This window comes from Trichechus manatus, unplaced genomic scaffold (assembly GCF_000243295.1).
Source record: "Trichechus manatus latirostris isolate Lorelei unplaced genomic scaffold, TriManLat1.0 scaffold00133, whole genome shotgun sequence".
Lineage (NCBI taxonomy): Eukaryota > Metazoa > Chordata > Mammalia > Sirenia > Trichechidae > Trichechus > Trichechus manatus.
The window spans coordinates 6,793,968-6,816,020 of NW_004444069.1; the positions used below are offsets into that span (position 1 = coordinate 6,793,968).

The 22,053-nt window shown below is 37.0% G+C and overlaps 1 protein-coding gene across 3 annotated transcripts in view; it reads left to right on the forward strand.

The window, feature by feature from the left end:
- Positions 1 to 22,053, forward strand: part of KIF1B (kinesin family member 1B) — a 159,434-nt gene that overhangs the window by 11,971 nt on the left and 125,410 nt on the right. For all 3 annotated transcript variants that reach the window (XM_004385151.3, XM_023739409.1, XM_004385153.2), the window contains exon 2: positions 2,563 to 2,743. In XM_004385151.3, coding sequence (XP_004385208.1) covers positions 2,638 to 2,743 — 106 coding nt within the window. In that variant the 5' untranslated portion in view covers positions 2,563 to 2,637. The remainder of the gene's footprint in view (positions 1 to 2,562; positions 2,744 to 22,053) is intronic.

The following is a 22,053-nucleotide window of genomic DNA, read 5'->3' on the forward strand; positions in this document are numbered from 1 at the left end:
TGTCTTTAATAGATTTCTTGCTTTTGGACACATTAAAATGTCCCCGATCATCTTGAAATTTCTTGCCCCAACTTGGAATTAGCTACTTTTTCAAGGAGTCCTAGTTTAAAGAGATTTTTGAGAGAATAGGGTTTTCATTTTAGGAAGTATTAAAGAACAATACAAGATAGAGTGCAGGCATGTAAAATGATAGCAGTGTTCACATAATGTGTTTGGGGCTGTAAGTACTATAGGAGATACCACTGATTCATGGAATGGTTGGGTCGGGCATTTTGGAAAAGGTAAAACTGGAGCTGGGCCATCAAAAAGAGGAGAAAAATTAAAATTCATATGCCCATTGTAGGGGAGAGATAGCAAGGAGATATGAAAGAATGAAGGGGGAGGCGGTAGTAAAGGGGCCTGGCTAGTCGGCTTTAGTCTTGATCTTGCAGATGATGAGGAATAAGACAATGTTTTGAGTTTGAGAGTGACACTGAAAGCAAGCTTTTGAGAGTTAATCTTGCAGCAAGGTATTCATCTGTTTAAAGCAGTAGTTCTCAGCTGGGGATTTGCAACATAATCTTTGGAAAACTTAAAAAAAAAAACCATACCAGGACCTATGTCAACCTGTTGAATACCAGACAGGGGGGAGTCTGGACTCATCTCCTTTTCAGAAAACGCCTATGTGATTTCTGTTTTGTGCAACCCTGTATAAGGACTATTGAGTAAAAATTCAAAGAAAAGCTTGACTATTGCAGAAATTCTAGGTGTGGGGTAGTAATGATATGGATTAGAGTAGTGGCCATGGGAAAGAAGGGAGGGATAGAATAATACAAATTCATATTTCAGAAGTTTCCATATAGTATTTCATTAATAGTGTTAACACTGATAACAAGGATTCAAAGAGAAGGAAATAGTCAAAGATGACTCAAGATTTATGGTGTGCGGTCTGGGAGAACGATGTGGATAGAAATGGAGAGGTTGGCAGGGATTACTTGGTTGGGAGAGAAGTTACAGGTTTTTCGACATGATGAGTATTGAGATGATGGCTATATCATAGTGAACTCTGGGGAGTTGAAATGTGTTTTACATCTTGCTTTTTTCTGAATGCTTCATTCAGTCTGTTTTGGTAGGGAAAGTACTCAGCTAGTGAATATAAGTCATGCAGTATTGATTGAGAGAATTGATAACTGTAAGCTTTCATTTGATAAATATAATCACAAGAAACGTTTGCTATATTAAAAAAATAAACATCTATTCAGTGTAAAGTAAAATGGAAAACAGACTGGAAAAAACATTGCAGCAAATATATAAGTATTAATATTGATAAATATTTTAATCATTTCATTAAAAAAAAAGTCAACAACCAGGCCATGGACTTGAACAGATAATTCTCATAACTGGGAAATATAATTCGGTAATTCATTCATTCAACAAACATTTTCTGAGCGTTTACATCAGGTGCTGTTGTAAGTGCTAGCAAACAAGAGAGAGATCTCTGAGCATTCTTATGGTGGTGGCAGAGATGGACATTAGACACGTTCCAAAAAACACGAAGTTCAAGGAGTGATAATGCTATTACGAAAATAAGAGAATAGTGATATAGAGAGTGACTTTTGGGTTTTTGTTTTGTTTTATTCTTATTTATTTTTTGCTCCTTCCTGAGGAAGCTATTGGTAGTTGTTCAGCTGAAGGTTGGCATTCTTAATCTCTACTTAATTCTGTGGAAAACCATTGGTCAGATGTAAGTTCTGTTGGAACTCTCTAATAGTTGAAATCATAAAAACTTTTCTTATAGAATACAGGTTTCTTCTCCTGATTAGAGAGATCTCTTGTTTCTTGTGGAAACTACTTATGTGAGCTCTTTTCACAGAATAAGATTGGTTTTGTTCTGAAAAAATTCACTTTTTTTTCTGTGACTTCATTCAATAGTGAAATGTAGTGATTTGATTCTGCCATGAGTGAGTGGCACATCTGAGGATAGAACCTGGGTCTCTTGGATCCTTCTTTGCTTATTTTAGGGTGGTTCTTAGGGTCCAGTGGATACATATGAGAGGATTGTTGGCAGTTAAAGGAAATGGCTGCGGAGTTAAAAGTTAAAGGAACTGCCTGGAACTTATCTTTGTCCTTTGTTGTTTAATTAAGCATCATGTACACTGAATATTTTAAAAACTGTAAAGTATGGAAAGATCAATGCATTTCTTTAAAGAAGAGTCATAAGTGACTTTGCATATGGAAAGTTACTTGTTTAAGGAACTCTCTTTAAATAAACATTTTGTGCTTCTCATATATTTTTGAAGATTGAACCAGGAACACAAAGCAAGATGCCTATTACTTTGTGGTTGTATTTTTTATTATTGCATTTAGGGGCTTTTAGGTATGAGGAAGAGATAATGGAATAGGAAAACAAATTTCAGTCTTTAATTTTCTATTTGAATAATTTACTGTTGAGAATATCAGATTTGTAGGGGAGAAAAGGGATGAGGTTTTAAGAAATGGAAACAGAAATAGGATTAAGGTAGTAGCTCTTATGCTCAAGTTAGTTTAAAAATCTATGGATTTTTTTTTTTTTTCCTTTTAAAGGAAACTTGAACATAACTTCAGAAGAGGATTTGCTTCTTTATTTCTGGACTGCATATATATACCAAGGCCATCAGAATGTCGGGAGCCTCAGTGAAGGTGGCTGTTCGGGTGCGGCCTTTCAACTCTCGGGAGACCAGCAAGGAGTCCAAATGCATCATCCAGATGCAAGGCAACTCGACCAGTGAGTGCATGTTGTTTTCTGTTCATTATTTCTCACCTTCCTTCTGCCCTCCTGTCCCTTCTTGCTGTGATCAGAATAAATTCACATTTGGATATTAACACTTGGAACTTTTCTATTCTGAATGATCCATTGAATGCTTTTCCCCGCTGTGATATTTGCTGTAATATATTTAAATATGGGCTGTTTATTTTACTCTTTATAATTGAGAAATTCTTGGATAACGAAACTAATTTAAGCTAGTGTTAATGTTTTTTCCCTCAATTTTGATTTATTTTTTTGCGAATAGGTAAGACATTTACTCACATGGTATAAAATTCAAAAGGTATAAAGAGTGGGCAGTACAAAGACTTCCTCATGCCCTGTCACATAGTCAAACAGTTCCTCTCCCCAGAGGCAACGTGTGTTAGGCTTCCTTCCAGAGATAGTTTAAGCAGCAATATCTTATTCTAAGACAGTTTTTTCTTCCCTTTTTGTTAGTGATAGGGTATAATAGTTTATTTTTCAGTCTTCGCTTTATTTATATGTTTTAACTACCTGAATAATACAACTCATGTTTATAACTTGTAAAAGTTGATTCCTTTGAGATTTTAGCATGAAAAAATATCCGTATAAGTTAATAGGGCTTTTTTTTTTTTTAAATTAGCAAATCTATAATGGTATGATAAGTACTGAATAGAATATCAAAAAGTCATCCATTGCCTATCCAGGAGAAAAGACATATGCCAGTTTTACATAATTTAAAATATCAGAGTGTGTAGTGAAATTTAAAAGATTTTCTGTAATTCTGGGTAGTTATGAGGGATGGATCTGGGTCTGCTTGACTTTCCAACTTAGCAAGTTTTTGATCATCTGGATTAAAACTCACTAAGAGCTTATTGATGATTAAGAAAGAAGGACTTAGATGTCATTGTTTCTAAGCTATACATTTCTCTCTTTGACCTTGTTATTTCAATTGTATAGAAAGTAACACCAGTTTAGGAGAAAAAGTAAAAATTCCCCAAATATGATACTCACTCTGGATGAAGGATTTCAGACAAATGTTTTCAGTTCTGGAAGAAAGCAAACTGATGAAGAAAGTAAGATTCCTAATTGAACATATTTTGAGGATTAAAAAACCTATTGTTGTGGAGTTGATTCTGAATCATAGCGACCTTGTAGGACAGAGTAGAACTGCCCCATAGGGTTGCCAAGGCTATAATCTTTGTGGAAGCAGACTGCCACATCTTTCCCCACAAAGTGGCTGGTGAGTTTGAACCACTGACCTTTTGGTTAGCAGCTGAGCGCTTAATCACTGTGCCATCAGGGCTCCTCTCAGGGATAAAAACCTGTTGCCATCTAGTTGATTCAGACTCGTAGCGACCCTATAGGACACTAGAACTGCCCCATAGGGTTTCCAAGGAGCGGTTAGTGGATTTGAACTGCGGACTTTTTGGTTAGCAGCCGTAACTCTTAACCACTGAGACAGTAGGACTCCTCTCTTGAGGATAGAACCATATATTTTAGAGTTTGTACGAGTATACATTCTATATTTACCCATTTTTGCTATCTCCCACAGAAGTCTGTCCAGAATTATTGAAAATATTGATGTCTTTTGATGAAATATTAAAGAAGAGATACCTGATTTTTATTAAAAGTCATTAATAATTTGGCTTAAATAGATATATTGTATCAGTACCATAAAAACCAACTTGTGGACCACCTTAAGAACAGTACTGAACAATCAGTGGTTTTTCCACCATATTTTGTCCGAAACTTTTCTAGAGAACAGGCTTAGTGGCTCTGCCTTGCCTTGCCATTCCTTTCTTCCCCTTCCTCCCTTTTGAGAGTCTGCTATAATATGAGTCTGTAGGGATCAAAGTTGTATGTACCGTAGTACCCTGCCCTTAAGGAGGTTTTAAAGTCTGTGGTAGGAGAGATGAGACATACTGAAATAATATGAGGTAAAAATGATCAAAGTGAAAATTGTCATAAAAACAGGTTGTAAAAAAATCCAAGTGTGAGTTTGGCAAAGGGCAAATGTAAGGCTTCATAGGTGATACGGCATTTAAGCTAGATCTTGAGGAGTGAGATTTAAACTAAACATCCAGTTTAGTATTTGGGAAAAACTTCCGAATAGTAGTTTATTAGAACTGAAAGAAACTTTAGACATCGTCCAACGCCCCGATTAATGAAGCAGAACCAAAAAGTCCCAAACTTTTTGGGACTTTTTCACTTTTTTAAAATGGTAACATTAGGACTTGATACAAGGACTCCTGACCCTCAACTGGAATTCCTTTTCTGGTATAACACAGCACCTCCCTACACATTAAAACTATGAGGAGAAATTTGTGAATTTTAATTTAACACTGGTCTGCTGAAACAAAATATCATGAGATGAATCTGTTTGGAAAAATTAGGGTTGGTTTCTAGGTAAATACTTTCAAAGTTGACGACTGCTTTGCCTGTGACTCAGAGAGTTTGGGGTCATTTTGGCTCCTTTGAAAAGTTGTCTGTTCTTGGAAAGCTAATTATCTAATCTTATGAGAAACTTTTTCCTTTAGAATTTTTGGCATTTTCTGGTGTTTTACTTCTGTTTTCTCTTTCTTTTCGATTTTACATGGCAATTTGTTAGTAATTTGACATATTTATTGCAAGTAATTTTTTAAAACTTTTTTTGTGATTTAGGTGAAAGTTTACAGAGCAGATTATTTTCTCATTGTGCAGTTAATACACAGATTGTTTTGTGGCATTGGTTGCCAGCCCCGCGATGTGTCAACACTCTCCCCTTCTCTACCCCAGGTTCCCTATTTCCATTCGTCCAGAACACAAGTAATCTTTTAAGTGCTTGGAGAGGCATTTGGATGAAAGATGCTATGTCTAGAAAGTATTAATGGCTTGTTTTTAAAACACAAAAAATAGTGGTCTTAAGATTGTGAGAGTGCATGCATTTTGAACCTATAGTTGTTGCAAAAAATGAAATGAATTTGCTATAGCCACATGTGTTAGCTGTGTTAAAAGGTTGCTATGCTGGCAGCAGGCCTGGACTGCTGCTCCCAAGGATTATAGCTGATTGCAGATGGAATGCAACGGAATGTTCCTGCCGTAAGGTCTCTTATGAAAAAATAGGAGCGGGTGAAGAGTACTTTAGGGAAAATCTGAGAAATGAGTAGTCGCAGTTTTATTTAAGCACTTTCTGGTCTCGGAGGAGATATTTTCCACGGTGCAGATAAATGTTACTGCCTTGACATTTTGGGGACCCGAGTGCATACAGATGGCTTTGTTTAATAATATGCCATTATATTCCAGGTTTCTCCCACTTTGGAAACATTTTTGACTGTTTAATTACTTTTTAAAAAGGAAATTGGGATGAAGCTAATTATCTAACTGCTCACGTTTATGGTTAGGTTACATATGTAAATCTGGAGACGATGAAACTGTATAAATTCCCCCAGAAAAGCAGGAGGTAAATAATAAAGCTGGTTCTCCCTCATGATGTGAGATACACTCCTTCTTTTGATTGAGTTGTGACATTTTGCTCCGTCTTTAACCACAGGATTCTGTCTCTTGTCCTTTGCTAAGTCTCCTTCATGTATTTCTCAATCTTTCTTTGCCCAGAGGTTTTTTTTTCCTCAGTGCCCAAGTTTTAGTGGAATAGAAGTAACCCTATATTTTCTTGTTTATGGCTTACATTGTACATTTTTTAAGGCTTTTTCATTCACATGTGTACATTTCTAAGCCAAATATTTCACATCAAAACTGGTAAAAAGAATGACTTCAAGTCCACTGATGAAAATTTGGGATGGAGGAAAGGCAAGAACACAATGGAGGCTTGGAAAGGAAGATTTTTGAAAGGAATGCTTTTAAGTTTCTATGTTTTTTTCTCGCATAAATTAATATAACTGTGTGAAAAGAGGAGCCCTGGTGGTGCAGTGGTTAAGCGCTCAGCTGCTAACCAAAATGTCGGCGGTTTGAATCCACCAGACACTTCCTCGGAAACCATATGGGGCAGTTCTGCTCTGTACTATAGGGTTGCTATGAGTCAGAATCGACTTGATGGCAGCAGGTTTAGTTTTGGTTTGGTATGAAAAGAAATGTAAATGTATATGAATTATCTTTACAGACATCCTAGAAAGTAGAGATGAGGGGAAGAAAAATCACCTCTATTCTAACCTCCTTTTCACAGTCTATTGCCAGCATTGTTGATGAGTTTTCTTGTTGTTCCAGTTTGGTTAAATGGTTAAAATTAGGGTCTTAATGCAGTTGTGTATTCTAGTCTTTAGTTTTTTCTCTCATTGTTGACGTTCTTAGTTGCTGTCTAGTTAACTTATGGTGACCCCGTGTGTTACAGAGTAGAACTGCTCCATAGGGTTTTCTTGACTGTAATCTTAATGGAAGCAGATCTCCAGGGCTTTTCTTCCATGGTGCTTGCTAGATGGGTTTGAACCACCAACTTGTAAGTTAGCAGTCGAATGCAAACCATTCGCACCACCTAGGGGCATCTTCCCTCATTAGTATCAGCTAATTCTCATTTGCATTTTAGTCTGAGTTTCTTAACTTGGGGTCTATGGATAGACTTCTGAGTGTCAGGGAACCCCCTGAAATTATATGCAAAATGTATGTTAGGTATTTTCCTCAGGAGAGAGTAATCACTTTCAATACATTTTTAGGGGATCTGTGTCTCAAAAAAAAAAAAGGTTAAGAATCACTAATTTTCCAAAGTCTTTTCCAGGATAAGCTAGGACATAATTAGTTAAATCAGAATAAGGTATAAACTTCATAGCAAAATGTCTTAGTTTCTTAGCGCTGCTGTAACAGACATGCCACAGGTGGTGGCTTTAACAAACAGATTTATTTTCTCACAGTTTAGGAGGCTACAAGTCTGAATTCAGGGTGCTGGCTCTAGGAGGAGGCTCTCTGTCTATTCTGGGGGAAAATCCTTGTCTCAGCTTTTATAGTATTCTTTTCAGCATTCCTTGGTTCCTTGGCAATCTCCAAGTGATATCTGTATTTCCCAGGTTTGTGCTTGCTTGTCTGTGTCTCATCTGCTCTTTTTATATCTGAAAAGTGATTAGGTTTAAGACACACTCTGCACTAATATAGCCTCTTTAACATAACAAAGAAGACTATTCCCAAATAGGGTCACATCCACAGGTATAGGGGTTAGGATTCTAATACATGTTTTAGGGAACACAATTCAATCCATAACATTCCTCTTTGGCCCCCCAAAATTCATGTCCTTCACATATGCAAAATCTGTCACATCATCCCAAAAGTCTTAAATCAACTCTTAAGTCCAGAATCTCATCTTCTGAATCATCTAATCAAATATAGGTGAGATTTGGGGCATAATTCTCTCCATCAGTGGACCTATGAAATCTAGAAAACAAGTTATATGTTTCCAGAGCACAATGGTGGATCAAACACAGGATAGACATTTCCGTTACAAATGGAAGAGATGAAGGAAAGAAGGGGTCACAGGTACCAAGCAAGCGCAAATGGGAAAAAGATAGAATCTGCCGTGTGGAGATTCAAGGAACAGAAGAATGCTAGAGATGCTAAGATAAGAATTTCCCCCAGCGGACAGAGAGACTCTTTTCCTAGAGCCAGTGCCCTGAGTTTGAAGTTCTAGCCATCTAAACTGTGATAAGATATATTTCTGTAAGTTAAAGCCACTGACTTGCGGTATTTCTGTTACAGCAGCACCGGCTACCTAAGACTCAGAGTATCCAAAGTACTTCACAATATGGCTGGAAACATAGGATAAGCCCTTCAGCTACTATTTCTCTAGTTCCACACCCTATGCTCTAACCTTAGAGATGGAATTTTCACATTTTTTAAGCCATTCTTGTCAATATTCATTCTGTGACTGCAAGTCTCACTCATGCCCAATCATGTGTCTGTCTGTAACCTCTACCAATTTATTACATTTCACTGAGAGTCATTAAAACTGCTGAAGATTTGGGCATTTAAACTCCTAATAGCACTATTTTTTCTTATAGCAAAAAAATTAATTAAAAAAAAAACTGGAAACAAGCCCAGTGTCTATCAGCAGGGGAATGGAAAAATAGATCATGGTATATTTGCATAATAGAGTACAGCAAAGAAGAGAAGAGTTACTGCACATGCATGCACACAAATCATAAATGAACTGTAGCTACACACAGATGTTTAGTAAAAGAAAAAAAGCAAGTTGCAAAACAAAGTGAATGTATTTTATCTACATAAATTTCAAAACATGCAAAGCTATTCTCTATATTCTTTATTCCATACAAGCACATGGGGTAAAACTATAAAGAAAAGTAAGGGCAATAATAAAAAAAATCAGAGTAATGGTGCCTCAGAGAGGGAATGGTGGGGAAAGAGATCTGGGAGGGTCATGAAGTGGTCCTGCAGAAGTGAGAGAATGTTCTGTTTCATAACTGGCTGGTATGTACCGGGGGTTTTGTTTTATTGTTTTACTGCTTGTACTCTATATTTTGTGCGCCCATGCTTGTCCGTATCAGTAAATGGCATATCCTGTCATAGGCACAAGTCCACAAAATTCGCCTGCTGTCCTTAGTCTGCCTTTTCTGAAGGCTTCTAATCACTTTTTTTTACTCTTTTTTCCAAAATTTACCTGTCCATGTTGATTAAATGACTTGTCATTTTAGTCACTCCGAATGTAAGAAGTTACGCAACAAGAAGATAAAGAGGCTTACATAGCATAGGAAGAAGAGTTCAGTAGAATAGGTTGAAATCAATTTGGGTACCAGTGACATTAAACTTTTTAAAATTTTGAAATAAAACGTAATTTTGTCTACTATTTCATGATTTCTCAAGTGGTAAGTTACTAAACTGACATTCTGGAATGTGTCCCTTTATTTCTTACAGTTTTTTCCTTCTACGGAGATGAAGTTTATGGTCGTAAAGAAGGTTGTTGGATTATACCCTTTTCTGGATGAGAAATCAAATGTATTTTCTTTTGTTTTTCCCTATTTTAAACTTCTGTTGCATTGTTTACTTTGAGAAAAAAATGTTTTTGGTAAATTATAAGCATATCTTTTAAACTCTTCTGCCCTGCCTGTCTGCTTGATTCCAGAAATGAAGATGACTTCCAGTATTTTTTAGTAAAAGGTTGGCCGGTTGTATGAACAAAAATTAATGGCATGTTGGTATTGAAAACATGATTGTTTGCATGTCTCGCAATTTTCCACAAGCACCAGCTGTGGAGCTTGTATTTATAGTACTGGATGTGAGAGCAGCTGAGGATGATGCATCTTCTGGTTGCTGTGATGGACAAAGGAGGATTCTTTACACTTAACTGTCATTTTGCAGCAGTAGTTGCTCCCTGTGTCCTGTCATTGTTTTCTTTATATTAGGAAAATACTGAAGTTGGTGTGCAGAGAAATTATCTTGGACTGTTTATATGTTTTCTAAACAAATTAGAATAAGTAGCATCTTTATTTCCCCTTTAATCGGTTCTCCTTTCATCTGGCTCTTAGAGTTCTTCGCACGGCCTTATTTCAGGCGTGGACTTGGACAGAGCAGGTTTTTTATAAAACTAATAAGCAGTTTTTCATCTTGTGGGGAAAGAAGTAGTTCCGAGGCTATGTTTCATAATCCTTGTACCTAACCTGAAGCTGTTCTTGGCACATAATAGGTGTTCAGTAAATTGAATTTGCTTTACCTTTCTCCTGTCATGTGCTATATATAATTGTTCCTTTGAATTAGTAATTATTTCTTTCAAATATCTACAGAACAATTGTACTTGTTTAAATATGTTTTGAAATATCAGAGCAGAATGAAGCTTGGAGTTTTGAGAAGCTTTTACTTGTTTGAGACATCTCAATTATTTGTAGCAAATACCATATTATGATTCTTTCCAGATACTGACAACTTCTCTGACTCTTGAGGATTGATCCTCTGGTGTTTTCCCTGGTAGCAGTTTTACTCCATTAATCTTTGTAGTTTAATACCTTCAGTTAGTAAAATGTACAAAAGGAAGTTAATTTGTTAACTGTCACAGATAGCACAATTTCTACCTCCCTTACTCCTGTTTCAGGATAATTTAGTGAACATATTTCTTCAATATATCCACAAATGATATAAAGCAATCAGTTCTAATTTAAGGATAATGTGTAATGCCTTTTACTCTGAAAACAAAAGCAATTGGAAAATACAGAAAGCACAAAGCAGAAAGAAAAATCACTTCTAATCCTATCAGAGAGAACTACCATTAACATTTTTTTTCTTTTTTTTAAAATATTTTATTATGTTTTTGGTGTAACATGAACATTTGATGCATATTCCTCTAATTTTTTTCCTTACACTCTTACACATATTAAATGTGTTACATAATTGAGTCATAATATAATTTGCTTTTTTTAATCTTCTAATATTTTTAATGTAATTAAGTACACCTACTCCTTACTTATCAACTATCTCATTATCCAACATCTTGCATTTATCACTATAGTAAAAAATCTACGGTCCAGCTATGTTGCACATTAACAATATATGTCTGGCAGTAACAAACACCGAGGTACAAGGCGAGAATAATACTGGCTGTGATGGTTAAGTTTATGTGTCCACTTGGCTTGTCCATCATTCTCAGTGGTTTGGCGGTTATGTAGTGATGTAATTTGGCAGTTATGTAATGACGTAGTCATCCTCCGTTTTGTGATCTGACGTGGTCATCCTCCATTTTTGCGTAATGCCAATTTCACATAATGACTTGGTCTTTGGAACCTAACCGTGTCAGTGGGGAATGGGTGTATTTCTCTACATGATTTTTAGCGAGCATATGAAATTCTATAATGTGGTTATCTAGTTACTTTTTTATTTATTTATTTTTTAAATGAACACTCTGATAAACATCCTTGAAGAGAAATACTTATGTAAATTTCCTGATCATTTTCTGAGCAAAAATTCTTGGAATAGAGATTACACCATCATAGTGTATCTAAATATTTCAAACAATTTTTTAATAGATATTTAAGGGGAAAAATATATCTAATAGACTTTTTTATGTTCTGGAGAGTATTTTTAGTATAATTACAGGTTTTAGTTTTCATAACAGCCATCGGGAAACCTATGTTGTTGTGTGCTGTAGAGTCAATTCGAACTCATAGCAACTCTGTAGCAACCCTATAGGACAGAGTAGAACTGCCCCATAGGGTTTCCAAGGTGTGACTGGTGGATTTGAACTGCCGATGTTTTGGTTAGCAGCCTGAGTTCTTAACCACTGCGCCACCAGGGCTCCTTCTAAATACTGAACCATTTTTAATTCCATAGTGATCTAGATGCACCATCTCAAATGGTACCCAAAGTACAGAAACGTGGTTCATGGAGTTAGATGGCTAGAAAAGATTTTGAGAATTGCTTTAAATATTGTTTTCTTTTTGTGATATATCCATTACTTTTAATAACATATGACAAATCAATATAAAGATGGATTGAATGGATTTTTATTTAAGAATTTGTGTGTAGTTCATTCTTACATAGATTATATTATCATTGTTAATCCAAAAGCTCACCCTGGTTAAGTCCACCTGCTTATTTTTACCTGAAGGACAAATTGAGGTTAATGTTTATTTATTTGTTTTTTTTTTTTAGAATAGTGTGTTATTCTTTATATTGTCCTTTAGCAATAGAAGTGACTAATCAAATGAGTACTTACTTCAGTAATAAATATTCCTTATCATTTTGTTCTAAGTATTCGTTGTCTAAATGCATATAATATTCTTACAGCTATGTCACAATTATAATTGTTTGTTTGTCTCTTCCTAATTTGTCGTTGCTAGGTGCCATCAAGTCAGTTCCAAATTATAGTGACCCCATGTACAACAGAATGAAACACTGCCCAGTCCTGTGCCGTCCTCACAGTCTTTGCTATGTTTGAGCCCATTGTTGCAGCCACTATGTCAGTCTATGCCATTTTGGGTCTTCCTGTTTTTCACAGACCCTCTTTACCAAGCATGATGTCTTTCTCTAGGGACTGGTCCCTCCTGATAACATGTCCACAGTACATGAGATGAAGTCTCACGATCCTTGCTTCTAAGGAACATTCTGGCTGTACTTCTTCCAAGACAGATTTATTCGTTCTTCTGGCAGTCCATAGTATATTCAGTATTCTTTGTCAGTACCACAGTTCAAAGGCATTAGTTCTTCTTCGGTCTTCCTTATGCATTGTCCATCTTTCACGTGTATATGAGGTGATTGAAAATACTATGACTTGGGTCAGGCGCACCTTAGTCCTCAAAGTGACATCTTTGCTTTTCAACACTTTAAAGGAGTCTTTTGCAGCAGATTTGCCCAATGCTATATGTCATTTGATTTCTTGACTGCTGCTTCCATGAGCATTGATTGTGGATCCAAGTAAAAGGAAATCCTTGACAACTTCAGTATTTTCTCCGTTTACCATGATGTTGCTTATTGATCCAGTTGTAAGGATTTTTGTTTTTTTTTTATGTTGAGGTGTAATCCATACTGAAGGTTGTAGAGTTTGTTCTTCATCAGTAAGTGCTTCAAGTCCTCTTTGCTTTCAGCAAGCAGAGTTGTGTCATCTGCGTATCACAGGTTGTTAATGAGTCTTTCTCCAATCCTGAAGCCATGTTCTTCTTCATGTAGTCCAGCTTCTTGGATTATTTGCTCAACATACAGATTGAATAAGTATGGTGAAAGGATGTAGCCCTAACACAAACCTTCCTTGATTTTAAACCATGCAGTATCTCCTTGCTCTGTTCGAATGACTGCTTTTTGATCTATGGACAGGTTCCTCATGAGCACAATTAAGTGTTCTGGAATTCCCATTCTTCGCAGTGTTATCCATAATTTGTTATCCACACAGTTGAATGCCTTTACATAGTCAATAAAACACAGATAAACATCTTTCTGGTATTCTCTGCTTCTAGCCAAGATCCCGTTTCCTAATAGGAAAGTTTAACTCGGAGGTAGGACCGTATCTGTCTTATTCTGAGTACCTAACATAGGCCCACGATTTAATAGGCACTCAGTGAATAAATAGATGAATCAATGAATGTAGAGTAAGATCCAAACAGTAATCCAAAAATTAATTTTTCCCCTTCATTTGAGTACAAAGCTTATAAATTAAACAGTAGTAAAATACCTACTGTTATATGTTAATTCTGTTCAGTAATCTTTTGAGCACATAAGTATTCTTCAAGAACGTAATTTTAATGGCTACATATTATTCTGTTGTATTATAATCATACTTTATTTAGCTAAGCACCCATTGTTAGACAACTTGAACCTTAAAACCACAGGACTGCTGTGAAGAAGAATATAAGCTGCATATGGGCAGAGAAGGACGTGTTTATAGAATGCAGTTTATGCGGCTGTCTACTTGACATCTCGACCTTTCAGTAGACACTTCAGACTCAACGTGTTCAAAACTGAATTCCTGATGTATTCTGTTCCAGCTCTGCTCCCCTGTATTCCCCTCAACTCAATTAATGGCAGCTCTGTCTTTGTAATTGCTGAGGGCAAAAACTATGGCATCATCCTTGACTTCTCTTTCTCATCCTCTGTCTAATTCATCAAAAAGTCTTGCGGGCTCTGCCTGAGAATATATTCAGAATCTGACTGCTTTTTACCACCACCTGCAATAACCTCCTAACTGGCCTCCCTGCTTCTGCCTTTGTCCCCCAGCAGTCTATTCTCAACAGAGCAGCTTGATCAATCCTTTTAGAACGGAAGTCAGATTATGTTATGTTTTCCCTCAAAACCTGGAAATGGTTCCTGTTTCACTCAAAATAAAAGCTAAAGTCTGAGCAATGACCTCCCCCTCACGCTGTCAAACCCTTGCAGCCTCTTGTTCTTTTATCTAATAGTATTTTGGGTCTGTTTCCCCATGTCTTAAGTTTTTGTCATGAACCAAATTTTAGTGACTGTGTATATTCTATTTTCTTAATTGAAGTAAACTTCATATAAAATTAACCATTTAAAATGTACAATTGAGTGACATTTAGTGTATTCACAGTGTTGTGCAACCGCCACCTCTATCTAGTTTCAAAACTTTTCCATCACCCCATATCCATTAAGTAATCACTCATCATGCCCCTACTGCATCCCCTGGCAACCACTAATCTATTTCTGTCTCTATGGATTTGGCTATTCTGAATATTTCATGTAAAAAGAATCATACAATATGTGACCTTTTGTGTCTGACTTTTTTTCACTTAGCATAATGTTTACCCAAGTTGTAGCCTTTATCAGTACTTCACGACTTTTCTGTGACTGAATAATATTCTATTGTATGTATATTCCACAATATATTTATCCATCCATCCACTGATAGACATTTGAGTTGTTTCCCTTTTGGCTGTTGAGAATAATGCTGCTATAAGCTTTCATCTGCAAGTTTTTGTGTGGACAGATGTTTTCATTTCTCTTGGCTATATCCCTAGGAGTGGAATTGCTAGGTCGTATGATAATTCTAAGGAGTCCTGGTGGCATAATGGTTTTAAGCATTCAGCTGCTAACTGGAAAGTCAGAGATTTGAACCTACCAGCGGCTCAGTGGGAGAAATGACCTGGCAATCTGCTCCCATAAAGGTTACAGCCTAGGAAATCCCACGGGGCAGTTCTGCTCTGTCCTGTAGGGTCACTATGAGTCGAAAGTGACTTGATGGCAATAACAATAACAACATGATAATTCTGTGTTTAACTTTTTGAGGAATCAGCAAACTGTTTTCTGCAATGCCTGCACCATTTTGTATTCCCACCATCAGTGTGTGAGGCTTCCTGTTTTTCCACATCCTTGCCAGCACTTACTTTCTGTTTTGTTTTTGTTTATAGGCATCCTATATGTAGTATTCTGTTGTACTTATGAGCTGTACATTTTTTAGCTAATTCTCTGTAATCAGACACTTGAGCCTTAGGTTCTTCATTTATTAAATGGAAATGTTGCTGATACCTACCGAGCCTAATATTCTAGGATCATCATGAGGAGCAGATGAAATCACGTATGATAAAGGGCAATCTAAAACTAGAGAGCACCATTCCATATAGGATGGTATATTAAAAATTATTTAATTTCTTTTTGTGGTTGGTTTTGGTACATAAATAATTATTTTTAGTGATAATGTAAGTTTAAAGGCAGAAATAATTGAACCAATTGCTAAGTTAGTTGGCGGAGGCCTTTGCTTTTGTGTATTTGTAATTGCTTTTTATTATAGGATATAATTTGAATTCCTTTGTTACCTAAATAAATGGTTTTCACATCTAGATTCCAAACCAGCCAAGAGAGAAGATTAGAGAAAATCTTCTTGTAGAAAACCTAGTTATCTTCCCTTGCTACTTTGCATTTTATTGTCGTAGTCTTTTTGAGGTTGCCTTAACTAAAAACTAAACTGTACTTTACTCTGCCTTTATATGTGCATTTGTTGCTTTCTCATAGAAGGCGACCGTACCCAGTTTCGTTTTGTTTTAATGCCTCTTTTGCAATTCTCAAGAGCTGTTAAGAGTTCATTTTTAAAAATCCATGTCAATAACAAGGTGCTGATTGTTTTTGGTAGTTGCCCAGTGGAGTGTGAAGTGCTGTAATGGGAGCTAGCAGAGTCTGGAATCCAGTTAGACCGTGAAAGGGACTGTAATTCCCATCAGGCGTTAGGCCAAGTGGCATTCATAGGCTTACTTTTCTGTAGTGTATCAAGAAATGGGATTGTTTTATACATAATTTTCTTTTTAAGTGGGCTAAAGCTATTATTAGATGTACTGTTTAGGGATGAATAGAATAGGAATACGAAATATGAAATTAAGTTGTTGAGAGTGTCTAAAGGAAATTAGATTTTTGTTATTCATCAAGTGTAAGTGGGGAAGCCACCAAGCTCTTGGGGTTTTTCACCTTGTCTTAGATTGAGATAAATAATCAAAGCAGTGTGGTGACTGTTACAAAAGCACGGAGGAGGAGGGCCATCTAAATAAATAATTGAGGGTTAGGATGGAGAAAGGTAGGGAATGTCTGGGAAGCCCTTTCTGTTTTGGCAGAACACAAACTCTATGGCCAGAATTAGCAGAAGCAGCACAAATGAGGAAATGATTTAACTACACTTATTGTTTCCCTCTGACATCGTTCTGGCCTGATACCAAAGAGTTCCTTTTGTAATTGTGAATAAACTTGAGGAGCAAAATGGGTGAAGGGCAAACAAAACACAGCCTTTATTTTTTTTAATTTTATTTTAAATATTTTGGATTTTTGGTGAAAGTTTACACAGCAAATTAGGTTCCCATTTAACAATTTTTATACAGATTGTTCCATGACATTGGTTACAGTTTTCAGTGTGTCAGCATTCTCATTATTTCCATTCTGTTTGTTCTGTTTCCATTGATCTAGCTTCCCTTTCCCTCCTTGCCTTCTCATCTTTGCTTTTGGGTGAATGTTGACCGTTTGGTCTTATATAGTTGATTGCTCAAAGGAGCACATTACTCACGGATGCTATAAGCCAGCCTTTTATTTGGCTGAAAGGCGACCTCCAGAAATAGCTTCAGTTCCAAGTTCAAAGCGTATCTTAGAGCAATAGTCTCAGGGGTTCCTTTAGTCTCTATTGGTCCAGTAGGTCTAGCCTTTTTTAGGAATTTGAATTTTGCTCTACATTTTTCTCCCATTCTACCTGGGACCTTCTTCTATTGTGTCCCTAGTCAGAATGGTCAGTAGAGGCAGCTTTTACTTTTTAAATTGCCTTTTAGTGGGTTTGGGGGGGAAACCATGATTAATTATTGACAACAAAAGCAACAACAACAACAATCAACACGGATTGAGCACTTAAGATGTGCCAGGCACAATTAGGCACACACAGATTTTAATTCATTTAATCTTTGCAGTAATCCTATGGGAGATACTCTTCTTTTCTCCATTTCACAGATGAGGGGACTGAGGCAAAGAATTATTAGATAACTTGTCTGGGGTCACATATTTAGGAATTGGGAGAACTGGAAAATGAATGTGGGTTGTCTGGCTTTAGAGAGCCCTGACTCTGAACTGCTATATTGTATCCATTGCCTCTCAAAATATTTATTGTTTTACTGTTCTGTGCAGTAGTACTAAATGTCTATGTCTAATGTGAACTTAACTGTTAGATTAAATTTTATTTTGATGCTTTCTTAATGCAGGGCAGCTTGAAAAAAGGCGTGGGGGACGCATTATTAGCAGTTCAGACATCTTTGGATCACTTAAATTGAATGAGATCTATGTCTTCCAGATCGTTGCTCTTCAAAATCATTCAGACTTTGTTTAGGAAAAGCAGAATTGTTAACTGAGAGTTTGCTTAATGTTTATTATAACTAGCATGTTTATTTTTTATCAGATTGGTGACATTGTGACACAAAGAGTTATAGTTTTTTTTTTTTCCCTATTGTGTATTTATTTTTTAATACTCTGGGTTGTGTATATAGTGAATATATATATAGTATGCTTATGCTTGTTTTATAAAAGATTTGAAGTTTATTTTAAATGACCATGGAACTTTATATTGTAGGTCTTTTGCTTAAATCTGCTTTCTGGCAATGTGTTTTATACCATCTTCTAGAAATATGTGAGAAGGGAAAGGGGCTGCCTGTGGGTTTTGGTTTTGGGCTATAAATGGTGTACAAAATAATTGTATGCCATTTTTCTTAATTTTGGATATAGGAACCTTTCAGAAGAAGAAGGCTGTGCTGAAGATGTCATTAGATTTTTAACAAGCCCAAAACATTCTTCCTTAGAAAGTTAATGTAAAGTTACAGTGTTGCCACAATGATATGTTAATTATACTTGCAGGCAAAATCTTTAGTAGTTTGCCAACAGTATAATTACAACATACAGACTTTGAGATATTAGATAAACAAATTTATTCTGCGGAAGAAGAAGGCTTTTAAGTACAAATCTTGTTTTGACTGCTTATTTTCTAGCGCTCAGTAATTAAAACATTATTTCTGCATCATGGTTGGAAAGAAGGCAAGGAAAAAAGGAGGATGAAATAGAGAGATTTAACGGACTTGGTAAGTCCAATTTTGACATGAAGATGCTCCAAGGGAGAAAATGGTCAATTGTGGTTCAGCAGTGAACCTTCGAAACATTTTGTGATAGTCATTTTGAAGGTATTTATATATTTATCTTGGATATGGTTCTTCGCGAAGCCTTTCCATAAAAGATACTATCTTGCTCTTCTCCAGGTCTCCTAAGATAATAAATGTCACCTGTAACCCAAGGAATAAAAAGTTAGTTGACAGAAGGGGAAAGGTGTGAAAGTTGTATGGTGAGGATAAATTTGGGATCATCTACATGTTGAACTTGGGAAAAGATGCAGCCTGGTCTTAGTTTCTGAGCCTGCCCTCAGGAACTCATACTTGAAACGAGAAGGAATTTGGATGTGATGGGGAGCCAAAGCCCAGAGGTGAAGATGAGCAAAGAATGTTATTGGGGAGGTCAGGAGATAGCCTAAACAATGACTCAAGGGGAGTCCAGAAGATGGTTAAGATAACAGCCATTGTAATAACAGTAGCTAATTTAGTTTGACTTCCTCCTTGAAACAGTTTCCTCTCTTGACTCTCAGGACCTATGCTGCTCAGATTACCTTCTTTCCTCTTGGGCCATTCTCAGTTCTTCCTCACCTGTTTATGTTAAAAGTACACCAGAGTTTTGTCCTCAGATCTCTTCTCTGTCTTTCTACAGAGAAGACTCTGTAGGTGATTTCATCCTCTTCCAAGGCTTTCAATGTCATTGAGATGATAATACTCCCAAATTTATTTCTCCAGCCTTGACCGCTCTCTAGAACTCTAAACTCACACATCCCACTGTAACTTTACTCTTAAGTTCTTAAACGTAACATGTCTTAAACAGAATGGTTGTTTTTCCCACTGAAAGTGGCTCCTCCTCAGTCTTACCCATTCTTTTAGTTGCTCAGACCAAAAATATTGGAGTCATTCTTGCCTTCACCCTTTAGACCACATGTGATCCATGAGTAAGTCCTGTTATCTCTGCCTTCAGAATCTACCCTAAATCCAATTACTTTTTACTGTTTCTACTCAGTCGGTATTGCAGTAGCCTCCTGTTTCTCTGTTTCCACTCTTGTTCCCATGCAGCCAGAGTCATATTTTTAAAATGCAAATTAGATCATGTCACCTCCTGTGCTTAAGCTCCTTCATTGGCTTCTTGTCACTTTTAGAATAAAATGTAAAATCCTCACCTTGGCCACAAGGCCCGACAGAATCTGGCCTCTGGCTAGGTATCTGATTTCACATCTCATCATTGTTTACTCTGCTGTGGCTACACTGGTGGTCTTGCTGTTCTTTAAACTTTGTTTAGGTCCCTGCTCAAATATCACCTCCTTAGAGGCATCCTGCTTGCTCTTATCTGAAATAGGCACCCCTACCACCTTCACCTTTTATCACTGAACCCTGCTTTATTTTTCTTTGGGGCATTATATTATCTCCATTTGTTAATTATCTACTCCCTTATTAGAATGTAAGCTCCATGAGGGTAGAGCCTTGTTTTCACAGATATCCTCAGGCCTGGGGCATGGTACCAGTACCAGTTGCTGTTGATTTCAACTCATGGAAACCCCATGTGTTACAGAATAGACCTGTACTCTATAGGGTTTTCAATGGCTGTGATCTTTGGGAAGTAGATCACCAGACCTTTCTTCTGAGGTACCTCTGGGTGGATTTGAACCGCCAGCCTTTTGGTTGGTAGCCAAGCACTTAACCGTTTGTGTCACCCGGGGATTCCATACCCACTTGCCATCAACTCGATTCCAACTGATGGCATGGTAGGCACTCAAGTATTTGTTAAAGGAAAGCATTTTTTTAAACATTTCCTTTGTACTGGTCCCTGAGCTAAACTCTTGACATGGGTTAGTCATTAATCCTCACAACAGTTCTATGAAGGAAGGCATTATTATTGTACCCATTTTACAAATAAGAAAATTAAGGCTTACAGAGTTTGTTTCTTGCCCAACTTATAGATGGAGCTGGAATAATATAATTTAGGGTGGGGTCAGAGTAAAGCCTCTACGGTATTCTATTTTCTTCACTGATAAAATCCTTGAAAATGTATTTGAGAAATATTTTCTAGGTCAGCTCACCTTTTGATTATTGAATATTGGACCAAATTATAAGACAAAACTTAGTTTTGGATCAAGAGACACAATGCTTTTGATGTAGGAATGGGTCCCTTCTCTTGGCCTAGCCCCAGAAACACAGCATCTTGGAACTAACTCATGGATTTCTCATGCCAAATATGGTTCTTATGGGAGTCATTGGGAGTCGTGGCTGCCATACTTTCACTCATGCCTCCTGCCAATCCATTTTCCACACTGTAGCCTGCAAATGTAATTTGCCATGGCTTCTCATGGCTCAGGGGTTCATGGACCTCTTGAGGTTCATGCACAGTTTGTCCCCGAGATTTTAGTGCGTTTCTCCCCTTTACTGTTCACTGCACTTGAACCACACTGGCCTTCTAGGAGTACCTGGATGGCACATGCTTCTCTTTGCCTCGGGCTTCTTAATGCAGTTCCTTCAACCTGGAATACATATTGCCTAGTGGTTCAGAGCTCTGGAGCTAGATGGCCCACATCTGAATCTAGGCTCTGGCATTGGGCAAGCTCCTTTGTCTCTTTGTCTCAGGTACTCCAACTGTAAAATGGAGATAATAATAGTGAGGATTAAACTGATGGTTACATGTGCCTGGCACATGGTAAGCGTTCAATAAGTGTTAGCTGTTGTTATTATTCCCCCACTTTGCCTAGTTAACTCCTACATATCCTTTAGCGCAGAGGAGCCCTGGTGGCACAGTGTTTAAGTGCTCAGCTGCTAACTGAAAGGTCAGTGGTTCGAACTCACCAGCTGTTCTGCAGGAGAAAGATGTGGCATTCTGTTTGCATAAAGATTACAGCCTTGGAAACCCTATGGGGCAGTTCTACTCTGTCCTATAGGGTCACTATGAGTTGTAATCAACTTGATGGCGATGGGTTTGGTCTTTGGATCCTTTAGCCCAGCCTTCTCTGTCTCCCCAGACTAGAGTTTACTTGTTCAGAAATCACCTATTTTATATGTTTTCTTTAATACAGTCCTCCTTATTTGCCTTAGTGTGCCTTTTGTAATTTCAGAGTATGTATTTATTTGCTGTGATTATATATCTGTCTCCTCCATTGGCTGTAAACTTTAGAAGGGCAGAAATAACTCTTGCTTTCCATCTCATCCCCAGCACAGTGCTTAGTACATAGTTTGTGCTCAGTAAATTTGCTCAGTGAATGAAAGTGCTGTTTAACTTTTCCTTTCTTAAAATAGAATCTTAGGATCTTTTGCAAAAACCTTTCCTTTGAGAAAGTTTGATGTTAGCATGGAAGTTAGCAT